The 25,700-nt window shown below is 46.3% G+C and overlaps 1 protein-coding gene across 2 annotated transcripts; it reads right to left on the bottom strand.

Annotated features, from left to right (window-relative positions):
• Positions 1–7,288: 7,288 nt before the first annotated feature.
• Positions 7,289–11,922, bottom strand: LOC125514407 (aspartyl protease family protein At5g10770-like). 2 transcript variants are annotated; one of them, XM_048679723.1, is made up of 2 exons: positions 11,686–11,922; positions 7,289–9,154 (listed from the first exon to the last, which is right to left on the bottom strand). In XM_048679723.1, the coding sequence occupies exons 1-2, from the start codon at positions 11,789–11,791 to the stop codon at positions 7,848–7,850; spliced, it is 1,413 nt and encodes a 470-aa protein (XP_048535680.1). In that variant the 5' UTR covers positions 11,792–11,922; the 3' UTR covers positions 7,289–7,847. The 2 variants fall into 2 exon arrangements, with proteins under 2 accessions (XP_048535680.1, XP_048535679.1); XM_048679722.1 differs by having other exon boundaries at positions 7,289–9,160; positions 11,686–11,907.
• Between the last annotated feature and the right edge of the window lie 13,778 nt (positions 11,923–25,700).

Here is a 25,700-nt window from a genome sequence, read left to right as displayed (position 1 = left end):
AAATCCCAAAAACGCGCACAAAAAATAAAACCAAATCAAGAGAAAATGGCGAACATGTGATACGTGATGGCGCTGAATGCACCACTTGCAACACTCCCTCGCTAAAAAATAACCCCCCACCCTGTTGGGAGCCCTCAATGGATTGAATCTCCCCCTCAGTTGGTCTCGAGCAAAAAAGGGTTGAATCTCCCCGGCTCCGAAGATCGAAGCCATCTTGATGAATGGGATTAGGGCATCTCCAACAGCGACCCTCAAATCACCCGCAACTATCCCGATCAAGCGGTTCGGACGTGCTTTGCCATGCGATCCTGGATCAGTCCGTCGACTGGTCCAGATGCATTCCCGCAAACCGAAGAAAAAAAGGAAGGGCTTTGCGGGCGCCCGGACCGCTACCACACCCACGTCTGAAGAATCTAGCCCACCCAAAACCCCTCCGGCACCCGCGCGCGTCCCGGCCGTAGCCAGCTGTCTACATTCACGCCACTCTAGAAGCGGTGCTCTAGAGCAGCCGCTCCGCATTCATGCCGGCCCAGAGCGGACATGACCTCTCGCTAGCACTGGCATTTAAGCGGCTCGCAGGTCGAGGGCGCTGCCCATGCCGCATCCCCGTTGCCCGTGTATGTTCAATGCCGAAGAGATGTTTACTGGACGGGACAGGACGGATATCTACCACGCTCGTTCAATGCACATCGCTCCATGTGCCGCCATGAAACAAGTTCGTCGACCGAGAAACCAACTCCGGCGCCAAGCATTAACGCACCCAGACGCTTGACCTCACCAGCACCTACTATTTAAAGGCGGACACACCTGGCGAACATCACACCACAACCTCATTTGTTCACATCTTCCTCCCGTGCACCACATCCGCCATGACCGCGAGCGGAAACGCTCTGTGGGAGAGCCAGTTGATGGATTTGAAGCACGAGGTCGCTGCCCTTGTGGCCACCTGGAAGAGGCGTCCTGCCATGCAGATCCAGGCCGGCATGCCGGCCAGCTCCCCGGAGGCCTCCTCGCCTGCGTCGGCACCTATGTCACTGTTCCGGAAGATGCAGGAGAAGAAGCGGTACAACCTGGTCCTCCTCGAGCAACCCCGACTGGCAAAGGGCCAGATCCACGGCAAGCGAGGAGGCTATGGCGGTCATGGCTGCGGCGAACCCCAACTTCGTTGCCGAGCAGCAGGCGCTCTATGAGGCCGCCCACGTTCAAACCGCTGGTCGCAACACATAGGCAGCCGGACGTGGACGCGGAAGTGGTGTTGGTTGCGTAGGCGATCGCAAACCAGAATGTCGGCCCCCTACATTTCCATCGTGGACCTCACGTCCACCGGCGATGGACAAGTCGCAGACTCCTTCGAGGATAGGGCATGGGAAGCGGCAGCGCCTTATGTCTCAAGTGGGCCGGTCCGTCTTCCATCTTTTACTCTTCCTCTCCCGTGACCGCACCTTCACTTCACTGGTCTTGCCACCGCCGCTCATGGAGACGGCGGATGGAGGAAGCGGTCGCCGGAAAGGAACAACAAGGACTTGGACAACAGACGTCGCCCTAGTCTAAGTTTAGGTCTGGTCCCCTCCTTTTTAATGAAAATTGTCAGAAATGTAATGAATGTGCTTCGTTTGAATGAAATCATTAGGTTCGCATGTAATTCATCCGGTCAGTTTAAAGCTGATTTGAAATGTATGTGGATAGTGTTTGATGTCCGGCTCCTGTATCCATGTCCGCGAACTAGTTTCCCTTGTCCGCGGATGGATGCGGTGTCTAGTTTACGGGTCAGTATTGGAGATGCCTTTTTTTCGAGAGTACACAATCGTGTATCATACTTTTACGGTTATAGAAGACAGAAAAAGATATACAAGAGACCTCACCATGATGCGAACATCGTTGTAGGAACACCCACACCAAACGCCCTAATTTAGCCTATTCTCTCACAAAGAGTTGTAATCCTCGTACACCCTACTCTCTCACAAAGAGTTGTAATCCTCCTACACCCTGAAGAGCTAATTTCCAATCTCAAAGTTCATCCAAAATCACGCTAGCAAGACTCTTGGCGTCCGATTGCTGCTCCTCTCTGTCCAAGCGGTGCAGATGACAAAACTGTCAAAACCCCTTCTGTCCATTATGTTGAAGCCTACTCTGCGCTTAAGCCACCGGTGCGGATGACAAAACTGTCAAAACCCCTTGTGTCCATCGTCTTGAAGCCTACTCTGCGCTTAAGCCACCAGTCCACGAGGGTGTCCGTCTCCGATTCTCCGAAGGCACCGGGATCTGAAGTTGCAACTGATGAAGGCATCTAAACCAAACTTCCCGCGCATACACACACTGGATCCCCCGCAAAAAAAATCTACACACTGGATCAAGATGTGTTCGGCGTTATCCTCGTTTTGGAGACGAGTGTAGCACGCTGAAATTGGAGATGCCCTTGTGGCTTGCATTTTCTGACCTTTTCGACGCCATTTGTCGGCCGGCGGCACGTCCGTCCGTACCTGGCCACATGTACGAGCGAATTTCAGTCGGCGCACCTATCCGCCGCACGCCCGGTTGGACTGACGCTGACTCCGGCGCCGCGCGCGGGTCCGACGGATGCCCGGCCCGATGGCGACGGGACACCGACCGAACAGGACAGGCGTTACCGCTGCACTGTTTACTGTTCCGATGAAGGGAGAAATGCAGCTTTGCTTTAGTTTGGTGATTGATTGATGATTGATTGAGAAGGATCGATGCGAGAAGCTCCTTTCCTCTCATAAAGCTTCCAGGCCTGGGAATTATCCCATTCATGTGTTGATCGTTGGCGTGCCCCGTGGGCACTATGCTGAGATTCTTTGTTCCTTTGCATGATCGTGCTGTGGTGCCGCCCTGTGTCCGCAATCTTCTTATACACTCCCATCAGGACATTGCTAGGTTCGATGCCATCCGTCTAATAGTCGCCAGTGAAGGAAACAATATTTGTCTCATCAGGAATTTCTTCTAAGGGCATCTCCAAGGCAGACCGTGCGTCGTGAAAGTCATCCAATGCGGGTTTGTATCGGTCCGCTGCACGATTCAGACGTACTTTCTTCCCTAAACCGGAGATAAACATGGGGAGCTTTGTGTGAGTCCGGACAACACACACATAGGACTTCGACACCCTCGGCTCACCCAAAACTCTTTCTGGACCCTGCGTCTCTATCCTTCTCATTTTCTCTCCTTAATTCTTTCTCTATTGCCTTCGCCGCCACTCCACCACCCCGGTCGTCACGCCATACCTCTGTTGGAACTCTACGTCTCCGTCCCCTTCAACGTTCTAGCTAGGCTCCACCACACTTCTCCTCGGTCGCCGTTCAACCCCTGTCCTCCGACCGCCTCACTGGTACCACCCGCTACTGCTATACTCACCGTGACCGACAACTGTTCGATGAATTGTCGGAACTAAACAAGTTTTTCCTTCTTCTTTCTAGCAATGGATTCCGATTTCGAGTACATATACGAGCAATATATGTTGAGTCGTCCGACGGCTCGTCCAACGAGGAGGACTGCTCAGATGAGACAGCGATGATGCAGGCGGTCCTTGAAGACGTGGATCATGTTCTCAATTTCAAGGGCTTGATCAAGGGTCATCGAGTGCTCAACCGCAATAGGGTGCACGGCCACTTGACACTGATGGATGACTACTTTGCCCCGGATGCACTCTTCCTGACCATTTTCGCCGGTGTTTTCGAATGCGCGAGACTGTTTCGATCGTTTGTACCATGGCGTTCGGTCCTATGATGACTACTTCGTCTTGAAGAAGGACATCGTGGGAACGGTTGGCTTCTCTGGTTACCTACGGATGTCTGAGAGCACATGCAGAGATGCAATGGTCAGGTTTGCAATTGCCGTGGTCGAGGTGTTCGAACCTTGGTACTTGAGAGAACCAATTGTGGTAGACACTGAGAAGCTCTTGGCAATCTCAGAAGCAAGAGGGTGGCCAGGTTTGCTTGGATCTCTTGACTGGATGCATTGGAAATGGATGAACTACCCGAAGGATCTACAAGGGCAATATCAGGGTCATGTTAAGAAGTCCACCATCATTCTTGAAGAAGTTGCATCACATGATCTTTAGATTTGGCACGCTTTCTTTGGCATGTTCGGGCCTCACAATGACATCAATGTGCTGTAGTGATCACGGTTGTTTGCGAGGCTGGCTGAAGAAAAAACTCCTCCTTGACACTATACTGTAAATGACATGAGTACAACATGGACTACTATATGTTTGACGTTATCTATCCTTCGTGGGGTACCTTTGTCGGCACCATCTCTAACCCTGTTGACCAGAAAAAGGCTCACTTTGCCCAAAGACAAAAAGCAACTAGAAAGGATGTTGAGAGGGCATTTGAAATTCTGCAGGCCCGTTTTGCAATTGTTTGTGGACCTGCTAGACAATAGGATCCGGAGACCTTGTGAGAGGTGATGACATGTTGTGTGATCATGCGCAACATGATCGTCAAGGATGAGGGTGAGGATGCTGTCGCAAATCTAGAATTTGAGAACACGGATGATCCCATCGAACTTTCAGAACAGAATCTGGCCACGTTTGAAGAATTTATTCAAATGCATCAACGAATTCAACATCGACCAGCTCACGAGCAGCTGAAGGAAAATTTGATTGAGCATCAATGCGCGGGTAAAGGGGACAAAAATGTTGGAATGTAAAATTTGCACTTTTTAAAATTTGAACTAGTGTTGCATGTGGCTATTTGAACATATGTACTATGTACGCGGCTATTTAAACGTCTGAACTCTGTGTATGCGGCTATTTAAACGTCCGAACTATAAAAAAAGAGGGAGGTTGGATGTATGCAGATAGCGTTGGATGGCGGCATCCCGCATCTATGTCTGCGGACTGATCCCACCTGTCCGCGGACGGATGTGAGAGGAAATTTGCAGGTTGCTGTTGGAGATGCCCTAACTAAAACTAATACTCACTAGATGCATCCTTTTGAGCGACAAGTAATATAAAATCGAAGGGACTAGTATTTTCTTCTTCTTCATCTTGGTCACTTTCTAACCATGATATTATTTACCTACATGTTTCAAACCCCTCTTCTTCTATCTTTGTTCGCTCTCTCACCCCACATCACCCCATACCATATGTGTTATGAGCCCTCAGGCATCCCAATCACTGTGTCATCGAGTTTTGTGGCACGATAGTCGTCATCTTAATCACACCCTCCTATGGTGCTACCTCCTCAATTGAAATTTTAGACTCCCGCTTGCCTCACTTCTTCGCCCTTGGTAGCCATTAGTCTCGACATGGCCATTGTCGTTACTCCCTGGCCCCTTCCCCCTGACACGTACAATAATATGATGTACTATCTATATACTAGAATATAGGACGCTTTTGTAGTTCAATTTGTATTGCAAAAACGTCTTATATTTTAGTACAACTGAACTGCAAAAACGTCTTATATTTTTGTATGGAGGGATTACATGTGTAGGCATTCATGGTGAAAGGTAGTAGTGCCATTGGAAGGACTTGGTACATTCTTTTATACGTTTGTTGGAATTACCCTAACTTTTTTCTAGGGAAACAACATGACTCTCTTTGTGTATTTTTATTGATTTTTTAATAATTAATACAAATGGCCCAAAAGAGAAGAAAAACTATACAAGCTAGATTACCCTAACTTACCTACAACATTACCCATACCTTGTCAAGTACACCATTACGAGGGTGGAAAATGAACTGCCACAACTACTCTTAAGAATTAAATTAGCACAATGCCAATGCATTGCTACGGAGCCATAAAAAGACAAGGGGTTTGGCTACCTGCTTATGAGATGGTTAAATGATGTTAGTTTCCTGCGTCTGTTGCATGATTCACGATTGAAAAGAGAGCAAGAAATCAGATAAGAGGGATGCAGTAGGCGTTGAGAAGTTTTTGAAGTGACCATAGTAGGTTCTTTGTAACATATAAAGTGAGATAACATTTCAATTTTGAAACATAGGAGGGCAATGTTTGTTGCCGCGTTGAAATTACAGTTTGTTCTCTCTCTTATGCTATGATATAGAACTTGTAGAATTGGTTGGAAAGAGAAACTAAAACCAAGATAATGATTTTGAGTTGGAGTCATGGTTTTGCATTTCTTATCTTGTGCCTTCTACAAGAATGTTGTTCTCACATTAGCAGTAGCACATTTGTTTAATTGTGTTAGGCCCCACATGTTAGTAGTGCACATTTGTTTAATTGTGTTAGGCCCCACATGTTAGTAGTGCACATTTGTTTATGTCTCTTGGAAGGTGGTTGGATTTCCGTGTGGAGAAGAATTGTGAAGGTTGTTGGACCCACATATGAACTCACTACCAACTCTAATCTTTATAAATAGGAAAGATATTGCTAAACAAACTAATACTACGACAATGTTGCCACGGGATGGTGTTGGCCATTATATATGCAACATTCTGCAAAATAGTATTGCAGACAACATCTAGGTTAAGCTAGTTGAAGTAGAGTTTACCTTTATGGATTTATGTATTTCTAAATGGAGATTACACTGATTGTTACTCATAGACCCGGGGAAACAACCATCTTTACTTTAGGATTGTCTTTGTCCTTGACTGCAACAATAGCGAGGGAATAGTGCAACATTGAAGTCTAGTCCAAGGGAGGCGGCATGTCCCCAATAAATGAAAACCACTCCGTGAAGTCAATGTTTAATTGGTGGAACACGCGCCACAATGTTAATTTGAAGTACCCATAAAAAAGTTAATTTGAAAAATAAAATTACCCGTCAATAAATATAATGCTTTGGTTAGAAGAATGATTTGAACGTATCTAGGAAATTTTAGCCGATTCATTATTTTTTGGTTCGCAATGCATGAAAAAAGGATGTACTGCTACCTGACTACTTGTACTTTCTTTGTTGCAATGATTGAACATACTGCAACGATCCAAGCACTAATGTTCTTTCGTCTTGTAGCAGTCACCGATGGTTCTTTACTTTAGTTAAATAACTAACTTCATTTAGTTATGATAGCCAATTACGTAGTATTATTTTCCTTGCAACATCCACTTGTGAAATATGGAATTACAAATTGCAGCCGTACAAAATAGGGATCCATTGACTAATGACTGGTCTTAAAGGAGTGGACTAGCGTGTGTGACACATGAACGATCTTTGTCACCATGATCTCATCATGATCTCAAGCGTGGTGCAACAAAATGTGATCGGAGCGGCATCATAGGCATGAATGTTCATGCCACATATTTCTCATACATGACAAACACCCAATACTCCATACCACAAACAGCACAGCTTGAAATCATGTCAGAAATGTTATAAAATCAATTCTGATTCTGCAAAGATCACATCAATAAAATGTACAGTTTCCAATTTTACAAATCACATGTTCTCAAACAGGAGCAATTTTTGAAGTTCTAAGGGCCATATTCGAAACAAAGGCACACCCTTTAACTTAGCTATACGAAGTGGTACATTATTTTGACCAGTAATTGCCAAAGAATTTACATGAGACAAGTATTTCACATATTCTGGCTACGTGCATTCAAGTTATGCATTTCTTTTTCCACTTTCAATATCTGGTCTGAACAATATAAATAGCTTCAATCCTATAAATAGCAGTAATATGTTTTTGTGCTCGGTGTCTCCTTTTATGTAACACAACGAAGCTGTGATAACTAAACATGCATGCATGTACACCACTTAATCAACTACTAGTACGTACCTCCTTTTTATCTACCTTGTGGTGTGTAGTCGTCAACATCGGTCGAACTGACGAGTTGAGAAAGTGAACGTGCATGCAGCAAATTAAATTAAATTAAACCCATTCCGCGCATGCATGCGCTGCTTGCGTGCACCTTCTTCCAAAGGAATTATCTGCAGCCGCCGGCGGCGAAGCCGATCCTGTTGCTCTTGACGTCGTAGACGACGCTGAACGTCTGCTGCTGGGTGTTGCCGATGATGGCGGCGCTCCTGGCGGGCGCGAAGGCGAGGCACGTCGTGGAGCTGTCCACGTCGACGAGCAGGTTCTGCGCCGACAGCTTGAGCGCCGCGCCGCCGGAGAAGGCCATGCTGACCGCCGGGACGCGCAGGCTCGAGGCCTGGCCCACGAAGCACGTGTCGAGGATGGAGTAGGCGTCGGCGCGCTTGGTCCCCTTCATGGCCCCCGCCACCGCCTTGCTGAGGGCGTCGTAGACGGTGGTGGGCAGGCGCGTGATGACCGTGCCGGAGTCGATGATGGTGGGCAGGCTGGAGTACTCGGAGGAGGAGATGGCCAGCGGCTTGCCGGCGACGGTCATCCCGGAGAGCTTGATGAAGTAGAGCGAGTCGTCGAGCGTGCTGGAGACCATGGGCGTGTAGGAGTACTGGCCCGGGTTGTAGGAGCCGATGGAGAGGTAGCCGGAGGAGGAGGAGGAGGGGAGGCAGTAGGAGAAGGAGTAGCCGAGGGTGGGCGCGAGCTGGTAGAGCAGCGAGAGCTTGTTGCGGGCCAGGCCCATGAGGCCGGCGGAGCGACCGAAGAGGCCCTCGTTGTCCTGCCCGCACCCGTAGTAGAAGTTGGGCACGCTGTTGGAGCCGAAGGAGACGGTGTCCTTGCTGAGGTAGCCCACGGAGAAGGAGCTGTCGCCGTAGCTGGCCTGGTAGATGCAGACGTCGGAGGAGGAGCAGGCCGCCGGGTTGAGCGTGGCGGTGGAGAGGTCGTTGCACTGCGGCGTGGAGCAGGAGACGGCGGCGTAGGAGCTGGACGTCTTGGGGTCGAACACCGGGCCGGACTGGCGGTGGCACGACACCCGGCAGGGGGAGCACTGGAGCCAGGTGAGGGAGGACCCCGTGTCCACCACCATGATGTACGGCTTGGCCGGGGTGCCCAGGCCCATGCGGGTCACGTAGTTGCCCACGCCGTACGACGTGCCCGGCGTGAGCGGCACGGACGCCAGGGAGGCCGCGACGCCGTCGACCTCGTCATTCGCCCGGTAGAGCGAGGCCACCGTGACCGTGGGGCGCGCCGAGGACGACGACGACGGCGCCTTGGCGAGGCGCGCGGCGAGGGACGCGATGCGGGCGTCGTCGTGGGTCAGCACCGCCGTGAACGGGAGGTCCGACGGGGCCGACACCGGCGAGCAGGGGCCCCGCGAGTGGTGCAGCGGGAGGTGCATGGCGGAGCTGTTCAGGTGCTCGAAATCTGCAGCTGTCCAGCAACACACAGTCAGCGCTTCAAATTCAAAGTAACCGCAACTTATTAACCCTGACAGAATTCACCGTTGTTACAGTATACGGATTAGTTTGCTGCTGCCTGCTGACAAGCAAGAGCGCAAGACCGTTCGTACGTCCAGTGTGCATCGTCGGCAACCACTGGACCTACCGCACCACCGGGCAGGCAGCTCGACCAGCAGGTCGTACGTATCGTATCGTTAGCAGTCTTGTGATCTGAGACTGAGCGTGATCGATGTCCTGCGATAACGTATCGATGCCTCGCCCGACATGGCAACCGACCGAGCAGGTGCCACGTACTCCCACCAGTGGCACTGCGGCAGTGACTGCAGTGAAGGCACATGCATGTCTCATATGTCATCAGATTTGGAGGTGTCTGTCCGGGTTTCAGAGTAAAGAAACCTGACACCAGATTATTCCTGTCCATCATTTCCCTTCCCGACGGGCCTCCGAGTTTGGATCGTTCACACTTGACATATGTATGGCCCAAACCAAACCAGCACATGCAGGCTGGTTGTAATTGTATGCATGCAAGTGGCGATCGCGTCGATGAGAAGGTAAAGTTTTCGCGCACGAGAATGGCAGCTCTCATGATCGCCTTCCGGGGCGCATCAACTGGCCATAACCGTATTAAATCGCGCCTGATATGGCGTTAGTGGTAGTAGGCAGCAGAGAGGCTAGTGCAACATGTGACTTGTGAGATTTTTGTAATTATTACAGTATTTTGGAATCCTTGTTCGCAGACACTGAAATGAAATGTGAGTTTTTTGCCACGTTGAAAAGTCCAACAGGAATGAACACACGTCGGCAAGCAAGTGAGACGTACGCTTTTGGTTGGCAGCTAGCTAGCTAGGTACAGTTAACAGCAGTGCTCACCATGATACAATCGATGATTGGGGTGGTTGCCAATGCCATGATTAAGGGCCACCAGTCAGTTCAACACGGCTTCCATGACTTTTAGTGCCTTAAGCACACACTACTACCATAACATGCCATGCCAGTACAGGATAAGTACCATATATTCTTATTATTCAGGCAAAAAAGGTGAAAGGTGACCATTAGGAACACCCTACAAAGATGAGATATTTTTCTCAGGGAGAACTAGCGCCAAGACTGTACACCCGGAGCACCACCACTGCATTAATTGGATGATTGGGGACGGGCAACAACCCCTCTGATAATCAGACAAGCTAATCTAAGCTAAGCCAGTGTTCAGGACGGACCTACAGCCCCAGCCAGATATGGCTACACGTAGTACCGCGAAATCATTCCACGCTCCAACATTTCCGGCGTGGGTACGTGCCGAGCCACAAAAGCTGAAGCAGAACTGACGCCGTCCATACACCAGACACCTCCGTGCGCGTGTGTGGGTATACATCCTGGCCGGCGACACGCACGCGCCCGCTGCCCGCCCACGCATTTCGGCGGCCATCCCGCCGTGTCGCGCTAGATACGGCGGTGGTTGGCGGTGGGGCGCGTACGGGGCCATTGATGGACCGATCGATGCACGTCACGGCACGGGCGGCCGAAGTACATCGATCGATCGGCCACTAACTCACCGGCCATCAATTCTATCTATATCGGTGTCGATCGGGGCCATGTGAATGTGATATGATCGATTCGTGGGCCGGAAAGGAGCGGCGTTGATTAATAAGCGGCGATTAGCGGGGCATGATTGGCCTAAAGCGACGCTGCTGTGATGAGGCGCCGATTGGCCGTGGACGAATACGTGCGCCTAACCGAGGGAGACGCTTTCCGTCCTGGCGGTGCCATGGAATTCCAGCGGAAAGCATGCGTAATCTACCGGTCATTATGCACCTAACGACATGGTGGTGGTTATACTAGCATTGTTTTGCCTCCTGGTGGAGAAAAGAATTGGCAAAAGGGAGGGGCTACTGGGAGGAGATTCTGCCTGGATTGCCCTTTTGAAGTTTTGGCTCCGGCCATGGCTGTCGACTCTCACACGGTTACTATCTTTGACAGTTACAGGCGCTTTACGCGCTGCAGGTTGGAAAATGTTTTTACAGCGTGATGCATACGGTGAATCTGACCTGTCTCGGCCTACATGTGTGTCACGGTGTTACTACTTCGGTTCAGTTTCAGGAGTCAGGACAGCAGTGCTTCTACCTTCCGGCTGGCCACTTCAGCAAGGGAACATCTTCAGATTAATCCATCCTAAGGACTGTTCTACGCCTTGTAAATTTTCGAATTCTGCACTTAGGCGCTATATAAGTCAATAGCCTTTTCTATTCCTACTGAACCATCTAATCTAATACGTAATATGTCAAGTCATCATGTACCCCTGTTTTTAGCAAGTCAACAGATCAGTTGTCTTTGATCCAGTTGCATAAGCAAGACATAACCAACGGCAAAGCAATTACACACACACACACACACACACACACACACACACACACACACACACACACACACACACAAGAACAGTATCCAAGAAATCTAGCCAGTCTAGGAGGAAGGAAGGAAGGAGGGAATTATATATACCCTGCACTTGCGAGGAGCAGGCGTCGGCGACGTCCCTGATCGGAGTCGCCGCCGCGAAGAGCAGGGAGAAGGCGGCGACGAGCAGGGGCAGCGGCGCCGGCGCCATCTCGCCTGAACTGAAACCTTCTTCTCACCCCCTCTCTCCCCCTCTTCTTCTTCCTCCTTGCGGTGGCTGGCTCAGTGCAGGCTATGGGTGGGTGGATAGATAGCACCAAGCTCAGCACCCGTGTGGGCTTTTATAGAGTTTCCCCGCCGCATGGGCGCGCGCCCTCCGCGCCCGGGAGTCCCACGCACGCACGGGTAGCTTTCAGCGGCTTTGAACCATCTTTCATCCGTGGCAACTCCAACCACCGGGTTACCACAATGATATGTGACCGACGCCGCACGTTTGGGTGCTGCTGCTGCTACTTCCAGCCCTGCCTGTTCAGACTCTGCCGTGCGTTCAGCCAAGGCATCTGAATATATTCTGCACCGACTGCCGGCGTCTTGTTTTTTGAGCTATATGCTTTCTTCAGCTACACAAGCCATGCGTGTATTGCCGCCTTCGAAATTAGTATCTGTATTGTGACGGGTCGAAGGCAAGGCATATGGTACGTACTGGGCGAAAGCTGCTTTGGTGTGTAGCCCAGCAAACTCCGGTTCGGTGCGCACATTCATGAAGTCGATCGACTGAATCAGGTTGGCAGTTAAGCGCAACCATCGCCAAATTGAAGCCGATCTTACGGGTAACGCGCGCGCCCATCGCAGTGGTTAGCGAGCTCGAGCCACCATCAGAACAATTATGTGTCGTACTGTCATGGGCCATGGCACTTGGCGTCTGATGCATGGCAACTTCAGTCCGGGCGGGCTCTGGCCACCGTGCAACTGGACCTTCACACGACTCTGAACTCTATGGTGGCTGGCAATCAGTGGTGGTACAGTGCGGTGTAGTCTTGCTTGATAATCATGGAAAAGGGGAGAGAGTGACCTGCTAGCTAACCGATATTAGACCCATGTCATGATCATATTATTATCATGTTCCCATTGGAGCAAATTCGTTATATTACCGGAGAAACGGAATCTATTGTACGGCACGAATTCTACTTAATTTGCTCTTTTTTTATGGGTACTTTTGACTGGTTTCCAAAGCTGGTATAGATTATCCAAGTTCAGGCCTCTTTAGGCTGAGCTAGCAGCCACCATGCAAAGGGCAAAGCCTCACCTCACTCACTTCCTAAGAGCAAGAAAGTGGCATCCATTCCGTGCTAATCGACGGGGATCGATCGCGGCTTTCTGACCGACGATCGTATCATACCATCGTCGTCTTTCTCCTCGGTGCGAAATCGGTGGTTGCTACTGGTGGTGGTGGGGAGACGGAATCTTGCACTGCTGCTCGTGCGTGATTAGCCGATGAATCTTTAGAGAAGCTTCGGGTTGAAGCCTTGGATGGGGGCAGCGCAACCGCTGCCCGATGGATGGATAAAGGAGACGGGACGGGGGCGGGAATAATGGAGCGAGAGCCTGTCAGGCCGCGGCGCCTATGGCTAAGCGAGCTAGCTGCATCTGCATGCATGCATGAGCGGAGGCACCAAACGGCCGGAGAGTCCGATCCAACCGACGACACGGCCACCAGCAAGAAAACGACCGTCTTACCGACCACGTGAGCTGTTCCGGCCGGCCGGCCGGCCCTCACTAAATCGCGCGCGCGGCGCCCGGAAGTCATGCCCATCAAGGCGGGCGGTTTTTCTTTTCCTTCGTCTCGACGCGACGGTCGACGGAGAAGACGACGACGACGGGCGAGGGTACGTAGTGCGTACTGTGTACGGCATGTACGTTGTAGCTGGCGACGGAGCGGCGATGTAGTGTGATTACAATGGCGCGGCTAATTAGGAGCGTGTATAAATAGCACGTCGTCTTCTTGGTCTTGGGTTGATCGGCGAAGGCGCTGAGGAGTGAGGGGGAGGTTGTGGGAGCAACTCGCCCAAAGTTTCATGGCAAGCGTGGAGCGCCAAAGACTTTGGCATGGTCCCCAAGAAGCATAGATACTCGTGTCTCCGAAGTAACCGCTTGTACGTAACGTACGTCTCCGTCTTTTATTGAACAGCGAGTTAAAAGAACATCTCTAGCCTTTGAATTATCCTTTCCACATAATTTAATTCCGCGAATAATCCTTTAAAGCTTAACCTCTTAAATTTTGAGGAGTTGAAATGTTGCACATCTAACCCTTCTCATATAATTTTGCTCCCTATATCTTTCTACACCCCATGACACGTGGGGTTTCCACCATCTATCTATTTCTCTCTTCTCCCCCATGAGCGTCCTAGTGTCGCGCCGAACCTTCTAAGGTACATGCCTAGCAGCGGACCCGGATGGCTATGGCTCGCGCGCCACCGCCGAGGAGGTCGTGGTTGGCAACGTCAGACATATCACCGCAATCGTCACCAGCGGGCACACTAGGTTGTGCTCCCAGGGTCCTGACGCACAGCCTCGAGGCGGACAAGGGCGCCCATGCCCCCATCCTCGTCGACCTCGACACCATATTGGCCACCGTAACCAACAACTTGATCATCGTGTTGTTGCTCGACTTCTCCAATGGCGGTTGTAGCGTCACTATGCGCAGGGGCGGAGACAGGACCCAGGCCCCGAGGGCCTGGGCCCGGGGCGTGAGGTCCAACTCCTTTGGTGAGTGTATACTGTTACCTAATACGTAAGGCCCAAATCCTGGAGCAATGCTTGAAGGCGGCCCGGGGCACGATGCCGGCCTAGCTCCGCCCCTGACTATGCGACAGCGGAGTCGGGGTCGGGATGGGTGGGGGCGGGGACGAGACGTCTCGGAGGACGCTACAATAAACTGGAATTTGAGGAGTTAAACTAGGCGCTCCTCAAATGCGAGGAGGAAGGGATTCTTTTGAGTAACCCGGGTATTTAAAATATTTCAGAGAAGGGTTAGATGGGGTTTAACTCCTTAAGTTCCAAGATGATGTGCTATCTCAGTCTCTCGAAGGTGCCCACAAGCCATAAGGTTAGGTTGAGCGTGCGTGCGTGCATGCATGTGTGCATAAGGGTAAGTGTATATGCGTATGTATGAGCGTCTTCGTGTGTATTATATAAAAAATAATAATTTCTAGGGACTTAAAAGTTTCCGGGGGAAACGCTCACGCCAGCCTATATGGGCTGAAAGTGGATCGAGTCATTTATGTCTTTTACTTATTTTCTAGGAATCAATAAAAAGGATGGGGAGATGCTTAATAAGAGAAAGTAATGTTAAAATAACTACACATACTGAAAATATATTACAAAAATAGGAACAATGCTCACTATATATTCAAAAAATGTGCACATTATGTCTATAAAATGTTTACCATGTTTTAAAAAATGTTCTTGGGTATTTTCAAAAAATTCACCGTCTAATGAAAAAAAATCCTAAGCTATTACTAAAAATATATTCTATGTGTAAATAAAAACTATTTATCATATATTTAGAAAAATGTTCATTTACTAAAAAAAATATAAGAAAATAAAAGGAGAATAAAAAATAGAGAAAACCAGTTGGAATACCAAAAACCTAGAGTAAGACAAAAAAGGTAAAACAACTTAAACTGCAATAAAACGTAGAATTAAATAATGTACTCCCTCAATATTCTTATACAAGGCCACAAACTCATATTATAGATACCAAGATAAATTTAATGACTCCTTTACAAGTTAACTTTTCTTTTCATTAATCGGGATCATTAATACACCATAAGCATGCAAGGAATGAATGAGAAGGAAGTGGCTGATTGTCATTATGACTACATGCATGTAAGTATTTAAAAGTTGCTAGTACGAGAAAACATCATTAATTTTTGCCTCGATTACTGTTGGTGGCCTTGTATTGATGCAAAATGTATTTTTGATAGTGACCTTGTATAAGGGAATGGAGGGAGTATCAACTATAAATATTGAAAAACTATTACGAATAAATAAATAAATAATATCCAAACTGTATCTGTACAATGTTCACTGTGTATTAAAAAATGTTCATTGGGCATTTTAGAAACATTCACTGGATGATAAAAACATGTAAGCTACTATGAAGAAAATATTCAACGTGTATTCAAAAAGTATTCATCATGTATTTTTTAAAATTATTTCATAACAAAAACTATAATAAAAAGAGCAATGGAAAACCGGTTAAAAAACCAAATAAAAGCCAGAAGAATATAGAAAAGAAATAAAAAAAGCTTAAAACTGCAATAAAACCTAAAAGGAAAAACTGAATATATAATATAAGAAAAAAATAAAATAAAAATAAAATTGAAGAAGAATAAATAAAAACCGAAGAAAGTGGGATAGATCATTGAACAGACTAAAAAACAAAACAAAACATAAACAAATGGCAAATTCTATATGACGCCCTTAGGAAATTTTCAAACACACGGTGACCATTTAATTGAATACACGTGGAACATGTTTCGAATACACAACGTGCCTTTTTTCAAAACAAGATAAACATTTTTAGGATTGTGAACATCATTATATATATAATATATATAGGGTCGCGCTATTCGTCACCCTGGGTGAGGAATAGTTATTCTTCACTCCCTCTATTTTACCATCAATGCACCGTAATTTTACGTTCTATAAGTTTTGTCTTATTTCCGATGTAAAAAGAGACCGTAAGAAAATATATAATCGCCGTAAAAAATATTTTATGTAATGCAAAATTACAAACGTAAAAACATAGTCTAAAATACACATAAACTATAAATTTTCTTGTCTTATGATCTATATTTTTATTTTCTTATGTTAAATTTTACGTAGTGAATCTATAGGAATGTAACTATTTGAATTCTAAACGTAATTTAATTATGAAATGATCGTAAGATTATGTTGAGTGAAGAATAACTTATTCTGCACCCTGAATGATGAATAGTAAAATGAAAGTGGGGTGTTGATGGCTCGCGTGTGCCACCCACTGAAAGGCGATGTTGGCCGTTTCCGCTCCTATATGATGCATCAAGCGTCATATATGTCTCGAAAGTGACCGGACCAATAACGAAAAGAAAATCGTTTGAAAGAATAGAAAAATGTGCCAGCCCAGAACATACGCTCTCGTGCGTTTTGTCGGCTCTTTTTTTAACATTGTACAGATGCAAGTTATCGAAATGCGGTTCTTCTTTTTTGCGGGTAAGACAGGGTTCTTCGTTTCGGGGGACATGCAACGAGTCCCAATTCGAATGGGCTAGGCGGTGATGGTGGGAGAGGATATGTCTCACTTCTAGCACCAGGTATTGGGCTCTACTCAACAGCGCGAGACCCGCGTGCTTCAAGCCATGAGATGCACGCTCGAACACTTCTAGTTTTGTTCTTTTTAGATTTTTATTTATTTTATCCCATATTTTGCATATGACAAAAAATAATTTGCATAAACTTTTCAAAATGTACATTATACATTTAGAAAATGTTCATGTAGTGTAAGAAAGAGTTTGACCAACTTTTAAAAATGTTGAGAGCATCCAGAAAATGTTCGTCACAATTTTAAAAATGTTCCTGTTTTCTCAAAAAAATGGTCATGATTTTTCATATAACTTCAAATAATGCTTCTTACCATTTAATGAGTGTTTTGTGACATTTTCGTAAAATGTTGATGTCTTGCAAAAATATGTTTCAGACATTTTTAAAATGTTTAAACAATGTAAAAATATCTGCTTAGTTGTAAAAAGTTGTTCATATCATCCAATAAAATGCTCAATGCATATTTGAAAAATGGTATTAAATGTATTCAAAAAAAGTTCAAACATGTATTTGAAAAATATATTAAACAATGTAAAAATAAGTTTGCCTATTTTTTAAAAACATTTCGTACAATTCAAAAAAATGTTTATGCGTATATGTTTTACATGTACTTGAAACAAATGTTCAAAACTTGTGTTCGAAAAATGATCAACATGTGTTAAAAACTGCTCCATGTGTATGCGAAAAGTATACAATGTGTATTGTAAAAACCAATCATGTATTGAAGAAATAAAAATGAAAAAGAAACCAAATAAAACCAATGGAAACCATAATGAAAAAAAACACTTAGGAAAAAAAGAACTGAAGCATCTAAAACCGAACTGAACCGGTTCCAAAACCGTTCCGGGAGGTACCTTATTGGGGCCGGCTTGCTAGCCTCGCGCCATCTGCGAGATGATTCTCTGGGTACGGGCAAGTAGCCCGAGCGGGTGAGATGTATTCTCCTTTCTTTTTAAGGAAAGTGGGATGTATTCTCATAGTGAGCTATACAAACCGCATCGTGCACGTCGATCCCCTTGGCGGGCTGGCCCTGCTCATAGGGTGCATGATCTTTCTTTCCACTATTTACTTTATTTTTTCTATTTTAGATGGTTTTATTTAAAAATTAAAAAATATTTGTGAATTTAAACTATGTTTATTTTTTTTTGAAAAAACGCTCATGAATTTTTAAAAGGTTCATGAGAAAAAAAAGTTCATAATTTGAAAAAAAATCATGAATATGAAAAATGTTGGCGAATCCCAAAAAATGTTCACAAATTATAAACGTTCACGAATTTGATATTTTTTACATATTTGAATAAATGATCATTGATTAGAAAAATAGATATAAAAATGTTTGAGTATTCAAAAAATGATGGATTTGAAATATGTTTGTGGACAAAAAATATATTCATGAATTCAAAAAAAATTGTCCCCAAATTTGTGAAATATTCATGAATTAATTTTTTTAAGGAAAACTTGAATTAAAAATAGAAAGGACGTTATAAAAGAAAAAAGAAAAAAAGAATGAAAAAGGAAAAAGGAACAAATAAATGAATGAAAGTCAAAAGACAAATAGAAAACCTAGCAAAGAAAATCATAGAGGAAGAAAAAAGATCGGAAGCTTTCAAAAGTGGGTGAGAAGCTTCGAGAGCCTTCCCAGAACAAAAATCATTAATTAAGGGGTACTCTTGGAAAGACGACTCCCACATCCTGTGATATTTACGAGTGGCGCACCGCATGTGCGGCAGTTGTCACAACGTGGGAGTTGAGTGGAATTTTTTCCCACATATGGGAGGCTTCATTGTGTTAGTTTATGTTTTTTTGGTAGATTCTGTTGGTGTAATAATTTGACTTCTTATGTTTTGAAGATTGTTGTCATAAACAGTAAGGGACTAATGTGTTTGCTAGTGCACACAGAGGAACAAGTCCCTAGTCATGTGGAGTTTGGTACAAATTTTGAAGATAACCTCATGCATGGCAGCGAAGATTATCGCCGCAGGTTATGCCTATCGGAAGTTGATACATCCATTTTGCATCATGTTTTCATATATTTATAATGTTTTTGTCATTATAACACTTTATGATGCAATTCTAATGCATTTTTTCTCTTAATTTGTAAGATTTGCATGAAGAGGGAGATTGCCGACAAGTGGAATTTTCAACCTGAAAAAGCTACCATGGATATACCTATTCTACAGAGCTCCAAATGACTTGAAATTTCACGGAGAATTTTTATAGAATATATAAAAAATACTGGAGTAAAGAAATACCAGAGGGGCCACTAGCTGCTCTCAAGGCAACAGGGCACGGCCACCCCTAGGCTTGCCTTGATGCCTTGTAGGTCCCACAGCTAGCCTCTGGTGCCCATCTTCTGCTATATGAAGGGTTTTGACGTAGAAAAAAAATCAGGAAAGGACTTTCGGGACGAAGCGCCTCCATCTCGAGGCGGAATCTAGGCAGGAGCACTTTTGCTCTTCGGCGGAGCAATTCTGCCGGGGATACTTTCCTCTGAAAGGGGAAAATCGAATCCATCGACATCACCAACGATTCTATCATCCTGGGAGGACCAATCTTCATCAACATCTTCACCAGCACCATCGCATCTTAAACCCTAGTTCATCTCTTGTATTCAATATTTGTCTCAAAACCTCAGATTGACACCTCTGGGTTGCTAGTAGTGTTGATTACATCTCATAGTCGCTGCTAGTTGGTTTACTTGGTGGAAGATTATATGTTCAGATCCTTGATGATACTCCCTCTGTCCGGTGAAGAGTGTACATGTAGCTTCAAAATTTGTCCACAAAAGAGTGCACTTCTATCTTCCCAATATATTCTAAAGTAGAAAAAAATACTTCTCTCTCATCACACGGTAATCAAGACCAATAGCAATCTACACATGGCTTTCTTAATTTGTACATGCAATTAACTCATTGGGGGTTGGGTAATTAAAGAGGAGAGAGATGATGGCTTGCACCTTTTCAATGCATTTTTTACTTAACTTCATAATTTGTCCTAAAAAATTTAGATGTACACTCTTCATCGAACGGAGGGAGTATTCAATACCCCTCTGATCTTGAACATGAATATGATTTGTGAGTAGTTACTTTTGTTCTTGAGGACATAAGAGAAGTCTTATTATAAGTAATCATATGAATTTGATATTTGTTTGATATTTTGATGATATGTATTCTGTTGCTTCCTTTAGTGGTGTCATGTGAACGTCTACTACATGACACTTCACCATATTTGGGGCTAAGGGGAGGCATTGTGGAGTAGTAATTATATGATGGGTTTATAGAGTGACAGAAGTTTAAACCCTAGTTTATGCGTTATTTCATAAGGGGCTGATTTGGATCAATATGTTTCATGTTATGGTTAGATTTATCTTAATTCTTTTTCCGTAGTTGTGGATGCCTGCAAAAGGGGTAATCATAAGTGAGAGGCTTGTTCAAGTAAGAACAACACCCAAGCACCGGTCCACCCACATATCAAATTATCAAAGTAGCGAATGTGAATCAAATAAACATGATGAAAGTAACTACATGAATTCCCATGTGTCCTCAAGAACATTTTTCTTATTATAAGAGAACGTTCCTGCTCATCCTTTGCTATATATAAAAAAGAATTGGTCCACCTTGCTGCACCTTTGTTACTATTTCTACTTGTTGCTTGTCACAAATTATCTTATTATCAAACTATCTGTTACCGATAATTTCAGTGCTTGCAGAAAACACCTTGCTGAAAATTGCTTGTCATTTCCTTTTGCTTCTCGTTGGGTTCGACGCTCTTACTTATCGAAAGAATTACAATTGATCCCCTATACTTGTTGGTCATCAAGACTCTTTTCTGGCGTCGTTGCCGAGGAGTGAAGCATTTTTGGTAAGTGGAATTTGATAAGAAAACATTTATACTGAGTGTTGACATTTACTGTTATTTGTTTCTATGAAAAACAATTCTTGGAAGGGTTTGTTCGGGGTATCTTCACGTCGACCGGAAGCAATGCGCGTATACTATTAAAGGCGGTGCACTTGAGCCGCTCCGGCGACCTATACGTGGGATCCCATGACCGGCTGTTCGAGGGAGATCGGACGAGGAAGAGACGATCCACGCGGACACATTGCCCCAACTCTTCTTCCGCTACACGACACTGCACGTATAGTGGTAACGATGTGTGATCCATCTCCTGTAGCATGTTTTTGGTTATTCTATGCATAGGAAAATTTTAATTTACAATCGACGCACTCTACCGTAAAACTCAACATGAACTCCTTGACTTTATTGTTAGTAAACTCGTAGACGATGTAAACCTTATTTGAGTTTTAATAAAATTAGCTATGATGGTTTTCCCTTAAAAAAATACATCAGTAACCCAGGAGGTACATAGTACGCTTTGATTATCTATGCCAACACATATGATCCGGATCCCAAGTCCAAGCGTGTTCCTAAAACACGAAGCACAAAAGCATGCTAGGATAGCCTCCACAATGTAGCATGGCCAAGTTGTGGCATGCAATCCCAACCCACGCCATATCAAGCTCACCGTCTACACCATCATAATACATGAACATTGGTTCTAGATTCGTGACATTTGAACCAGCTGAAGCAAGAAATATATAGAGCAGCTCGACCTGTTTGTGGAGTTGACTCCGACAACAACCCTTAGGGAGTCAGGGTCCATGAGCGCTCACCTGTCCAATGTAGAGCCACATCAACTTCTCTGATGCCATGTAGATCCATCTCTACCCAGATTAAGCGCTAGGACCGCCGGCGCCCTTCTCACACCGACTTCTTGTCTTCTCCATAGTCGTCGCCCCCGTGTGTCAGGACGTCGTGCCATTCTTTTCCACATCGGGCGCCATGCCGTCGCCGCAATGTCAAAACACCGCTCCGCCCCTGCACCAATTAAACCCATTAAGAGGCGCTAGAATGGTGGCCAACCAGCTACGCCATGTGGCGCATGCCGGTTGGTCACGGTGAGAAAGTTTTTTTAGATTTTTTAAATGGTCGGGAGACTTTTTTTCGAGAAAAGTTTTTCTACGCTTATTTTTCTTTTAAGATGGCTGTGATGTCCATATGATGTGAGGATATTTTTTAAATTTTTTGACATGATGATGAGATGTGCATAGCTTTCTCTCAAGCGGCCCGCAATGGCGGGCCCCAACCACTAGTTGAGCACCATGAGCCGTCTCCTCCACACTGGTACGCTGCTCCGCTCACATCGGATGACATACCCGCAGCACTGCCACTACTGCTAGCCACTGGGTGCTGGACATGGAAGATTGGAAGTATGGGAAACGAGGAAGAAGATCAAATTGACGAGATTACACGAAGGAGATCAATCTGAGAAAAGAGTGAAAAGAGGAGAGAGGTGACAAAACTGAAAAACCCACCGCTCGCCTCACCCTACATGCCATGGGTCAACCTGGCAATTCGACCCATGGGCAGCCATGCCCATGGGCACCCGACCCGAATGGGTAGGGTATGGGTCGCCATGGGTAAGTTTGATGGGTAACCCGATTAGTCGTGGGTAGGGTATGGACATAAGGTCATGCCCATGGGTCGCCCGATGGGTTACCCGATTAATAGTAATAAAAATATGCATTTAATTTTACATGACATGTGGTCTTTTTTGTGAATATGCAGATAAATAATACATTTTTGTGAAGATGCAGACTAACAATATTCACAAAAATGCTGCCAATGATACCCACCAGATCTTCCTTTCTTTATCGTTGGAGAAGTAGAGAGGTCAACCCATAAAAAAAATTAGAGATGGAAAACTAGTAACAGCCCAAGTATAACAATGATGCAACATGTTGGCCTGTTGGGCTTCTAAAGCCAAAAGCCCATCAGCTTGTGCCGTGCCATATGTGTAGTCACACGAGAGCAAACTACACACTAGAAGCTTATTTAGTCCTCCCTCGGTTTCAAAATAGATGACCCAACTTTATACAAAGTTAGTACAAACTTGGGTCATCTATTTTGGAACCGAGGGAGTACAACCTCGCCGTGAATGGGAGGTGGAGCTCTGTCTATAAAGATGCTCTTTCAACAAGCCACTCAGTTGTTGTGACGCGCCGAGACCGATGCGCCAGGTGTCTTCCAGTTATTCGATGTCGTTGTCATGTCATTTGCTTACGTGTTGCATCTTATCATGTCATCATGTGCATTGCATCATCATGTTTTAAAAAACTTGCATCCGTCCCGGTCTCCTCGTTCCGTCCGTTGTCCGTTCTGAGCCCAGACACACTTGCACGCGCCCGCGGCATGTCCGAAATAGTATTTTATAAGTGGCCGAAAAATGTTCTCGGACTGGGTTGAAAGTTGGCGTGTGGTCTTATTTTAGTGTAGATAGACCGCCTGTCAAGTTTCATCGCATTCAGAGTTCGTTTGATAGCCCAACCGTTAAACTATAGCGACATTATAGCCGGTCTAACGTCGGACGTTTTCGGTCTCCGGAAACCGTGCCGGGCTGCATCTCTCCCCTCTTCTCTCAGACCAACCCGCTCTTCACAATCCGCCAAGCCCTACCTAACCTCTCTCGTCAGCCCGCGGACCTCCTCTCGCGCGCGTCCGAAAATTGTCTCGGACCCGACCCGGGCAGTCGTCTCCGTTGGTTCCGGATCATCCACAAACATCTACAAAACGTCTCCGTTTTGTTAATTGGACTTCCTAACCTATATTTTCTCAGCCGCCCGATTACGATCGTAGGGACGTGATAGCCCCTATCCTAATCTCATTGCAATATAAATAGTGGACAACCCTAGAAACTAGGGATCCTGTCCCCTCCATCCATCCAATCACTCCGCCGCCGCCGTTCCACCAAATCCCCTCGGGATCCCCCGCTCCTCGTTTTCCTCCACCCACCAACCAGGGACCCGAGCTCCTTCTCCCACGCCCACGAGCGCCGAGGCCTCTGCTTCTCCTCACACCGCATCAGCAGCCCCACGCGCCTGTGGATCCCCTTGGCCTTGCCTGAGCTCGCCGGGGAGCAGAGCACGATGACGCCCGATTTCCCGTGCCCCTCTCGATCTAGGAGCCCGAGCTCACCTGCCTGAGGCCGCCATTTTCAACCAGCCTCGTCAGAGACCAGCGCCCTGCTGCCTTATCCTTCCAGTTCGATCCGGAGAGGAGCTCCTCCATGAACCACCCGCGCCTTGGACCTACGCCACTACCGGATCCCAACCCTGTGCCCGACGCTGTCCTACGCCATCGTCGTTGACCACCAGATGAGCATCCCGCCCATCTCTTCTCTTCTCCCTCCTTTCATTCATCTCCCTCTCCCTCACATTACTCCCTCTGTCTTGGTTTGTCAACAGGAGGAGCCCCGTCGCCAGCAACCTCCTCTGCGCCCTGTCGACCGCACCAGTGCACACCTCGTCGCCGTTTTACCCAGCCGCCGTCAAGCTCGCGTCCGGCCCCGATCTCATTTGCCTCCCCCGCCTCGGATCCGGCCTTCCCGCGCCAAGTTTGCCGCCGCCACTCCCCTGCATCGCCATGATCTGCAGCCCTGCCCGTCACCGCTGCTGCCTTGCTTCGTCTGAACCTCCCTCCATGCCGCCAAGTCCTTTGCTGCTTCCCCTACGTTTGTGTGCAAGCGCGGAGGATGAGTATGACAGCACCAAGTTCCGGCCGGTTCCCGCCGATCTCGTCGCTGAACCTCGTGCGTCGCGTCTTCTACCTCGCCTTCAGCCTGTCGCTGCCGTTCTTCTTTAGAACGAGCCGAGTGCAGCACCTCGCCCACTCGCGTTGACCATGCGCTCTCCCATCGCCTCGTTGGGCCACTGCCAAGATCCACCCTCCTTCCCCAGATCCGGCCTGCTGCAGCCTCTTCCCAACTGGGCCTCAGCCCAATGTGAGCCACCCCAGCACCCCACCTTTTTTTTCTTTTTCTTCTTCTCTGTTGGGCCCTGTTCCAGATCCGGCCCGTGTAGGTTTTTTTAGGATCTGCATTTAGTTATTTTTTTCCAGAGTTTACAGATTTGCGGTAAAACCCCTAAGCTCCATGCATATCATAACTCACCAACCGGGCATCTTTTGTAAAAGCATTATATATGAAACTTGCTTAGTTTTTCATCTAGTTTAATAATATGCAATTTTCATCTATGTTTAAAATGTTTAAAATGATGTTTGCATATATTTTCCCATATTGCCATGTAAAATGCTTTAATTCATAGCTTAATAACCGTAGCTCGGATTTTAATAAACTTTATATGTAAATGGGGTAGAATTTTGCCTAGTTTATCATGGTGGCATCACTTTGCATGTTTAACAACTATAAAATATGGTTTAGAGCAGAACAGTACCAAACCTTAAAATATGCATATGGGGATTTTTCTGGACTTGTTGCTTGTTGTTCCGGCCTCATTTAAACTTGACTAGATAGGTAGTTTTATTTTGCGTCACCCTCTTGCCATGTTTAACAACATTTAATATTGTTGGGTACATAAACGAGATCGAACTAAATAACTTGTTGTGGTGTTTCGTCAATATGCAACTCGTTGCATATTGAGCTCCACTTAATTTGTAGGGTTGCTTGTGCATTTTGCCATGCTATGCCTCTTTAAACCGGACATGCATCATACTTGATTGTGCATCATGCCATGATTATGTGGTGGTTGTTTACTATGTTGTTTGCTTATTTCCGGTGTTGCTTCTTCGGGTTGGTTCCGATAACGTCGCGTTTGTGAGGAACCGTTCGACTACGTCCGTTTGTCTTCTTCCTGGACTCGTTCTTTTTCCTTGCGGGATTTCAGGCAAGATGACCATACCCT

The sequence above is a fragment of the Triticum urartu genome, chromosome 6 (assembly GCF_003073215.2).
Source record: "Triticum urartu cultivar G1812 chromosome 6, Tu2.1, whole genome shotgun sequence".
Classification (NCBI taxonomy): domain Eukaryota; kingdom Viridiplantae; phylum Streptophyta; class Magnoliopsida; order Poales; family Poaceae; genus Triticum; species Triticum urartu.
The sequence above is the reverse complement of the archived record's forward strand: the minus strand, read 5'-3'. Positions and strand labels throughout refer to the sequence as shown.

Coding starts and splice junctions, on each gene's coding strand:
- LOC125514407 (XM_048679722.1), bottom strand. CDS start 11,791: ATGGCGCCGGCGCCGCTGCCCCTGCTCGTCGCCGCCTTCTCCCTGCTC. Junction 9,161..11,685: donor CTGCTCCTCGCAAGTGCAGG/GTATATATAATT, acceptor GTTGCTGGACAG/CTGCAGATTTCGAGCACCTG.